Below are 10000 nucleotides of genomic sequence, written 5' to 3'. Positions count from 1 at the left end.
CGTGTATACGAAAGTTAAAAACTTTGAAATATTTTTATAACCATAGGAAGTGCGCGTTTCTTCTGACTATTGGATCAACTTTGATTCGAACGACCAAATCTTTGCGCCTGTCTTTTATATTGACCACCTCAGCACTGGCATCTGGAGCAATTTTCACCTAGGGAAGTGTCAACGTATATTAGCACTTCTGGATTGTCCAGGGTCTTTGAACGGCCAGGAAGATAATGAACAGCAGAAGGATTTCTATACGTTATTAATATTATTACGGACAGTCATTGTGTTATTTTTGGAAATTCTGGTTTGTTGGGTAACGTATGGAATGGACATCAAATCATTATGGTTTCTATATCATACAAGCAAACATGACTTCTTTTTTTCTTGTTTTCGTGTTTTTCAAAAAAATCAAACATTGCAATGACATGTGAATATTCAGTCTGTGCATTAGAAAATTCAATTTTTAGAGTAAGTCTTGGTAGTGAGTTATTATTATGTATTATTATTGTGCATTTTCTACAATATGTTGGATTATCTAAAATTTGTGCTTTTGTATTTTTTATTCTAGAACTGGATATCGTCTGCAATTACTTATCTATATCTTATTCATTCCGTTAACATCCGATTACATGGATGATAGGAGACACAATAAAAGGAAATAACGATATATTAAAGGAAGAAAAAAGAAAGTCTTGTGCTCGACTTTGTATTTGAAAATTTTTCACAAGTTGTGTTTAACTATTGGACTTGATGTAAATGTGAAATCTGTGATTTTCACCAGGATTACGGAAGTCTGTCAACAGGAGTGGGATCGAATAAAACACATCAATGATAAGTGGGTAGGTTATGGCCTTGCAAATAACATCGTTTATACAGTTCTTCTTCTTTCTCTTCTTTTCTTCTTCTTCTTTCTTCTTCTTCTTCTTTCTTCTTCTTCTTCTTTTCTTCTTCTCTTCTTTTCTCTTCTTCTTCTTCTTCTTCTTCTTCTTCTTCTTCTTCTTCTTCTTCTTCTTCTTCTTCTTCTTCTTTCTTCTTCTTTCTTCTTCTCTTCTTCTTCTTCTTCATTTTCTTTTTTCTATTCTTCTTTTCTTCTTTTTTCTTCTTCTTCTTCATCTTCTTTCTTTCTTTTCTTCTTCTTCTTTTCTTCTTTTATTCTTTTCTTCTTCTTTTTCTTCTTCTTCTTCTTCTTTCTTTTCTTTTCTTTTTTCTTCTTCTTATTCTTCTTTTTCTTCTTCTTCTTCTTCTTTTTTCCTTCTTCTTCTTTCTTTCTTCTTTTTTCTTTTCTTCTTCTTCTTCTTTTCTTCTTCTTACTTCTATTCTTTATCTTTTCTTATTATTATTATTTATTTATTATTTATTTTATTTATTATTTATTATTATTTATTATTTTTATTATTATCACTCTACTCTTATATCATTATATTTTATTATTATTAATTATTATTATTATTATTATTATTATTATTATTATTATTATTATTATTTATTATTATATTATTATTTTATTATTTTCATTATATACTTTTTATATTATTATCAATTTTTATTATTATTATTATTAATTATTTATTATTATTATTATTATTATTAATTATTATTATTATTATTTTATTATTATTTATTATTATTATTGTTGTTCTTTTGTGCTTTTGTGCTTTTTTGTGGCGGGAGGAGGGGTTTTGTTGTTTGTTTAGGTTTTGGTTTTTGTTTTCTGTCTTTTTTAATCCCGAAATGGATTTTTTTTTTAAATGTTGGTGTTAGAGAGGAATTGAAAGGCAAGTTAGTTTACGACCTTACTTTATTTATTTATTTATTTATTTATTTATTTATTTATTTATTTATTTATTTATTTTTAGTATATTTCTTTATTTGTCCATTTATTTATTTATTTGTTTGAATATTTTTGTATCTATTTTTTATTTATCTATTTATTTTTATATCTATTGATTTGGGGGGTGGATATATTTCTTTCTTTATTTGTTCATTCATTCATGTATTCGTTCATATATTTATATTTATTTGTTTATCTATGTATACCTTTATTTAATCATTTTCAAATAATATATATTTCATCTTGCATTTACCTATTCATATTTTAAAAATCAATTTTCCCAGTAATTTGATTTTACATGTAGTTATTTAAATTTTATTTATGTATTTCGGATTCAATGGTTAAGTACGAGGTGTACTTATTTGCAGGTCTGATAACCCAAATTGTTTGCGTTCATTGTTGTTATACGCTTCAACAGTCGTAACGTCACTTCCCTCGTAATGACGCATGGTAACAGTAACTGGCTCTAAACTATCGGAACAATGGCGGACGCCCTTATGAAATATTTCTCCGAGCATAAAACCGTATCCAGAGGAAAAAAACATTATAATTCTGATCATGTTTTGACTTTAACACATTCTGACAACAAGACATAGGAAAAGTTCTAGCTCGCATGAAGAATAAAAAGTACCGATTTTCTTTGTTTAGAACCACGATGGCCGTCGTTGCTGGGCGACGTGACATCAGACTATTGAATCCCATTGAAATACTGTACTCTCAAATCGAAGCAAAATACTGTCCATTACGACAATGTTAAGTTTGGTTATGAGACCTCCTAATACGAATACAGTACCTAGGTTGAGCGCTATGGAGACCCGCGAGTTACCTCATACTAAATACATTTAAAGTTTTCTTACTAATTCATTTTTTCCCTTGAATTTTATTTAGTTACATTTAGTTACATTTAAATATCATATTCTAATTTTTTCATTTTTATAAAAGATCCTCTGTCGGTTGTACGGTGAGAGAATGTGAGTACCTGGCCGTTAACAGCGTTGCCCTTGTTGGTAAAAATTGTAATATCGCTCTGCGCATAGCAGTTGAGTCCTTGGAGAAGGCTCTTTACTCACAATCTCTCACCGTACTGATGTGTAAAATGAGTACTTAGCCGTTAACAGCGTTGCCTCTGTAGGAAAAAAATGTATTATCGCCGTTCAGGCGTCATGTCTCGTTCTACATATTACATGTTGCTGTTGGTTAGGGACCCTTTGTAAAGCGCCTTGAGCCCATTAAGTGGATATTGCGCTATATAAAAGCTCAAGTTTTTTTTAATTTTTTGAAAATAACTTTTGGATTGAACGTTAACCGATTACAATGTACTTTCCGCAAGACTTAATTTCCAATAGATTCTGCTTGGTGACTAACTACTTATTGATAGAGAAATATGTGTATGTGTTTTGGGGGGGGGGGGGGGGGGGGGCTGCACACGGGAATGGCTCTGTTTGCTTATGAAACGAATTCACCACTAATTTAGAGAATGTACCGCCCCCCCCCCCCACCTCCCCCTTCCTCCAAAAAAAACTTGAGCTTTTAAAAAGCGCAATATCCACTTAACGTGTCCAAAGCGCTTTACAACAGCGACTGTTAACATGTAAGACGAGACAATGACGCCTAATAGGCGATATAACACATTTTTTTTCTTACAAGGGCAACGCTGTTAACGGCCGGGTACTCATTTTACACCTGAGCACAGTGAGAGAATGTGAGTAAAGAGCCCAAGAACTCAACTAAGCCCAAGACATTCCGATCCAAAGGCGGTTGTCATACCACTAAATAACATAGTCGCACACTGGTGCGATATCGTGAAAGTGCTAGTAGAAAAAGTACGTCAAACAGGTGATTCGAACTGTATAGAATTGAAAATTGATTCTCTCTCTCTCTCTCTCTCTCTCTCTCTCTCTCTCTCTCTCTCTCTCTCTCTCTCTCTCTCTCTCTCTCTGTGTGTGTGTATGTGTGTGTTTTAGTGATATACAATTCTAGTATTAATAATAATAATAATAATAATAATAATAATAATAATAATAATAATAATAATAATAATAATAATAATAATAATAATAACATTAATAATAATAATAATAATAAAAATATATTAATATAATAATAATAATAATAATAATAATAATAATAATAATAATAATAATAATAATAATATAAACTCAACTCCCAAGTTTGAGAGTTTTGGTCAAGATGAGTGTCATAATCTTAATCGATCGATATTTGAAGGACGAGTTTTCTGGTCAAAATTTTAAATACGTTTATTTCCAGGGGATGTCATTAGATGCTAAGAGATGATACAATATTATAGTTTAAAATTACATGAAACTTAATCCTCTCCTTACCACTAATAACAAATCATCACATTCATTACGATATCAATCAACAATTTTACCATTCTAATTTCTTTTGTATACATCACAGAATTTAAAGAAACGTTTTCGCCATAGCTATAAAAACTTGACATTGCGTTGTAGAGCTTATAATTTGGTTGAACAATATTATGTATAGAATATACTTGTTGCTTTTCTGTTTGAGTGATGAAGAATATATTTTTGTATTGGGTTTTGTGATGTTTCAGGGAAAATTCTGAAAACGATCGTCTGTCTAACGTCCTATCCAAAGGGTAGCAAGCAATTTCTATTGTCTGTTTCACGCTATAGAAGTCGGGATAAAATCCGGCTCCATGAGCCCAATGTCTCTGAAGGACTACTTTACTTTTACTGTAACGATTGCGTTACTCTTTGAAAGAGTAACGAAATTAAATATGTACCTCAACCAAGGGACTGAACCGTGTAAAATGTCAAGAATTAATTTCATTAGTTTTAGGCATACTCCTATAGGACGTAATTCTTATCACCAAGTGCCCTATTTCTGTCCCATAGCAACAACAATGCGTATGGACACCAAAGCCTGCCAATCTGCTCAATGTCGTCTTGGAAATACATATTTTTTTCAAAATGAGCTTTTATATAGCGCAATATCTACTAAATGTGCTCAAAGCGCTTTACAAGGGGTCCCTGGTCAACAGCATTTAATATGTAGGACGGCACATAACGCCTATTAAGCGATACTACAATTTTTCGGACAAGGCAACGCTGTTAACGGCCAGGTACTACTCATTTTACACCTGAGTACGGTGAGAGAATGCGAGTAAAGAGTCTTTTCCAAGGACTCAACTATGCGACGAGCGCGGCTCGAACCCACGACCTTCCAATCCAAAAGCGAGGGTCATACCACTAGACCACATCACAGACTACCTGCGTTGTCTATGGACCACATAGCCACACACATGTAATTCACCGTCTCAAGACGATATTATGACGGGCGGGATCAAATGGTCTTGTGGTTTATTATCTCATTCGTCTGTCGTGTTTCTCTCATTCATCCTGTTTTGTTGATAAAGGGGAGACCCGAAACGTCCACATTATCTGTTTTTTGTTTATTAAATTGAAGCTTACATTCAATTCCACATTGTTATTTATTTTTGTATATAAATCTATTTTTTTTATCACCTAGTGCATCCAGGCATAACACCGCTCTGAAACAATGAGTCACATATTGACAAATTATAAGAAGATTGATCGATATTGATTCTGTGAAAAAAAAAGTTGTTCAGAGCCATTGGGCCCGGCCGGAGTTTATCCCGGTGTCTATAGCGTAAAAAGGTACAATAGAAATTGCTTGCTACCCTTTGGACATGACGCTAGTCTATCGCAAAGTATCTACTTCCGCCAGATCTAGCAGACCCAGTCACTGCTGGGTGGACGGGGAGGTCATAAAAAAAAATCTCGACTATACCCGGGATCGATCTCGGTCCCTTTGCGTGTGAAGCGAGTGCTCTACCAACTGAGCTATCGGGACCCCTTTCTAAGAAATGAATTTTTAAAACTAAATTCACTTGTGATCAGTCGGCTTGATTACTGCAATGCGCTTATTTAAGAACTTGTGCGGTTATGTGGTCTTGTGGTATGACACTCGCTTTCGGATGGGAAGGTCCTGGGTTCGAGCCTCGCGCTCGGCGCATAGTTGAGTCCTTGGAAAAGGCTCTTTATTCACATTCTCTCATCGTACTCAGGTTTAAAATGAGTACCTGGCCGTTAACAGCGTTGTCATTGTCCGAAAAATTGTAATATCGCCTAACAGACTTCATGTCCCGTCCTACATGTTTTTGTTTTTTTACATGTGGGTACCCTTGTAAAGCGCTTTGAGCACATTTAGTGGGTATTGCGCTATATAAAGCTCATTTTTATTTTTTAGGCACTCCAAGTATATAACGGATAGGATGTAAAAAGGAAAAAAAATGGGGCGCCTAGTTTAGTGACCCTCTCAGAGAACTTCAGAGTACATGAGGCCCAGCCTTAAGTCTTGCCTTTGGCTTTCTGTCAATGAGAGTGAGTGAAAAGTGCCACAATTGTGTTCAAAATGTCTAAAAATTAAAAAAAAATTGAGCTTATATATAGTTCAATATTGACTAAGATATTGCGCTATATAAAAGCTCAATACGCTTTGCAAAGGGCCTCTGACCAATAGCAACACGTAACGTGCAGAACGAGACATGACGCCTGTTAGACAATATTACAAATTTATTCGAGAGAGACAACGCTGTTAGCGCCAGGTAGTAATAATTTTACACCTTATCACAGTGAGATACTGTGACTAAAGAGTCTTTTCCAAGGACTCAATCATGCCCAGAGCAAGGCTCGAACCCAGGACCTTCCGATCCGAAAGCGAGTGTCATACCACATAGCCACATAATAATACTTATGATATTCCTCCATCTCATCAGTTTGGCTCCATGAGGTGTGTGTGTGTGTGTGTGTGTGTGAGAGAGAGAGAGAGAGAGAGAGAGAGAGAGAGAGAGGGGGGGGGGGGATACATAACACATTGTGAAATGTTGTTCGTTGGGTTTAATAATGAATCCTTTGAATGCGCTTCACTAAAGTTTTGCCTATTTTGTTTCACAAGTATTAACAACAATCAACTTTATGTTGCTTATATTTCCACAGGCGCCAATCAAAAGCTTCTACCACAACAACCAACACCTCCATAGTTGTTGCCCACCATGAGCTTGTCTGCAGTTTCTTCAACCGGTGCCGGCAATCTTAACTTGCCTGACTACAATCGACAAAGACATTTCAACATGGCTCACGTTTCGAACTTTTCCATGAATACGGACTCAACGCCTTATTCTTACAAATATTACGACTACGCAAGTCCCAATGATCACCACGCTGACTACAACACAGACAACGTCAACATAAACACGGTAAGCAGCGACAATAAATACAAAAGTACCGTTCACCATGAGTCGTCCATTCCAGGACCGGGTAGTCTCTCGTCTTTAGAGCAGGCGACTTTCCAAGAAGGATTTAACAATATTTCACCAAAAATAAACAGTATTGGAAGAAGCAGTGGAGTCGGTGATACCACTGCCATGCAAGCGAGTTTTAAAACACAGCAAAGCTCAAATCATGAAGCAACAGACACTGATTTCAATTCACAAACAGGAGGCGGAAACTTAACACATTCATTGATTGGTGATACTACCTCTGGGTCTGCTCATAGCACAACTAATAAATCTACTTTTGCAACGAGAGCAACCTCCGATCACGTTTCAGTCTCACCCTTTGACAATAACAAAGCTATCCCAAAGGAAGAGCTTAATTATTCTTATACCCACCTCAACAATCAACAACATCTCCATCACAATCAGCAACAAAATCCTAATATTTCACCTCACCATCAATCAACTGTAAACAATGCCGGTAACCACCACCAACAGCAGCAACAGCAACAACATCAGCAACAGCAACAACAACCTGTTTATACAGAGCTACAAAGTTACCAAGGTCCATTCTATCCGCCCCACTCTTCAGGATACGAAAACGCCCCTTCCTCTCAGTCGAGCACAGCCCCATATCACCACGGCTACGCACCGCCTATGCCAAATTCAACTTTTGGCAACAACAGTGCCACATTCGGAGATTCCCACCCCCCGACGAACAATCTACCACACGAATCTAACACTCGATACCATTCTACGAGTCCATACTCCTCCTCATCCTCCCCGTGCCACTCCGGTTTCTACAACTCCTGGTCGCAGAACCAAATGACCCATGGTGGCTACATGGCTCAAGGGCCACCACAACCGCCACAAACGATCTGGCCCCAGTACAGTCCGGGCCCTTCAGGACTAACTCCCCCTCCAGGTGCGATCTCGCCATCCGGATTTCCAGCATCCGTCACTCCATCCGGTGCTCTCATTCCGGCGCCAAATATGATTAGTGTCCTTGGTCATGGAATGGGCGACCTGATGGCTAATCGCGCTGGAAGATTCATGAACCATCCTTCCATTAGTCCCTGGACGATTCGGGGAAAGAGGAATACTCTGGTCAGTCTGTACAACGGAGACATGTGGGCACGTTTTCACACACGCATCAACGAAATGATTATTACCAAACACGGCAGGTAAGAGTTTTATTCATTTATTTATTTATTTATTTATTTATTTATTTACCTATCTATCTATCTATCTATCTATCTATCTATCTATCTATCTCTCTCTCTCTCTATCTATCTATCTATCTATCTATCTATCTATTCTTCTATCTATCATCTCTATCTATATCTATCTATCTATCTATCTATCATCTATCTATCTCTCTATCTATCATCTATCTCTTCTCTCTTCTTCTCTCTCTCTCTCTCTCTCTATATATATATATATATATATATATATATATATATATATATATATATATGTTTGCCTACCCATTTACTTGATAATTTACTTAATAATTTTTATATCTATCTATGTATCTATGCATTTATCTATCTATTCATCTATCTATCTATCTACCCAATTACATATTTATATATCCATCTAGCTAGCTAGCTGGCAATCTGCCACTTCGTCTGTCTGTCAGTTCGTCCATCGATACATTTATCTATGTATCCGACTCTCAGATATATAGATATACAGGCAGGCATATAGATAGATAGACAGCTAGATAGATAGATAGATAGATAGATAGATAGATAGATAGATAGATAGATAGATAGATAGATAGATAGATAGATAGATAGATAGATAGATAGGTAGATCAAGTTAGATGATCTTTTAGAATTAAGAAATAAATTGTCGGATTTATGATTCTGTTGAGAGCTCAATATAAGGAGATAGATGAGTTAACAAATAAAGAATTAATACATTAATAAACAAATAATATAAATAGAAAAAAAATAACAGCAAATAACGCTTCAAAATCTCAATGGAAGGGGGGGGGGGGGAAGGGGAATTTTATTCATCCCAGTCAACTCATTGTTGATTGGATGGTTAGGTCTGTTAGATCTAGCGGAAAGTATTCTGTTAATATCACACTTCAATCAACAATGATTGTATAACTGATACTTAAACTCTAAGCACACACACACACACACACACATATACACACACTCACTCACTCACTCACATACACACGTGTTCATGTGATATTCGCCAGTGAGTTCTATCATTTCAAAGCAATAGCTGACATTGCTATTCAAATGTTTACTGTAATAATGGTACTTAAGCTGACTGCAGCAAGGTCTGTCTCTCACAGGTGTTTCATTATTGTATCCCACCAAAACATAGGGCTTTGAAAAGTAAATGTTTACAGTAATAGTCAATTGACTATTACTTTTCACTCTCTCTCTCTCTCTCTCTCTCTCTCTCTCTCTCTCTCTCTCTCTCTCTCTCTCTCTCTCTCTCTTTCTTTCTTTCTTTCTTTCTTTCTCCCCCTCTCTCTCTCTCTCTCTCTCTCTCTCTCTCTCTCTCTCTCTCTCTCTCTCTCTCTCTCTCTCTATTTCTTTCTATATCTGTCTATATATCTATCTATCTATCTATCTATCTATCTATCTATCTATCTATCTATCTATCTATCTATCTATCTATCTATCTATCTATCTATCATCCCTCTCTCTATCTCTCTCCCTCTCTCTTGCTCTCTATCTCTCTCTCTCTCCCTCTCTCTTGCTCTCTTTCTCTCTCTCTCTCTGTCTCTCTCTCTTAAAAATCTCTCTCGCTCTATTTCTCTCCCTACATCCATCTATCTATCAATCTATCTAACCCCCCACTACCAAAAAAGAAAAAAGAAAAAAAAAGAAAACAACTAATTTTAAAGTAGCTAAATGAAA

The 10000-nt window shown here is 35.8% G+C and overlaps 1 protein-coding gene across 1 annotated transcript in view; it reads left to right on the top strand.

Annotated features, from left to right (window-relative positions):
• Nucleotides 1-10000, top strand: part of LOC144956638 (uncharacterized) — a 49883-nt gene that overhangs the window by 130 nt on the left and 39753 nt on the right. Inside the window, exons 1-3 of the mRNA XM_078887278.1 lie at nt 1-307; nt 563-833; nt 6832-8293. The exon at nt 1-307 is cut by the window's left edge and continues 130 nt beyond it. Coding sequence (XP_078743404.1) covers nt 6888-8293 — 1406 coding nt within the window. The 5' untranslated portion in view covers nt 1-307; nt 563-833; nt 6832-6887. The remainder of the gene's footprint in view (nt 308-562; nt 834-6831; nt 8294-10000) is intronic.

This window comes from Berghia stephanieae, chromosome 11, assembly GCF_034508935.2.
Source record: "Berghia stephanieae isolate SIO BIC M18660-M18661 chromosome 11, UCSD_Bste_1.3, whole genome shotgun sequence".
Classification (NCBI taxonomy): Eukaryota; Metazoa; Mollusca; class Gastropoda; order Nudibranchia; family Aeolidiidae; genus Berghia; species Berghia stephanieae.
Note: the sequence above shows the minus strand (reverse complement) of the source record. Positions and strands in the feature narration are given on the sequence as shown.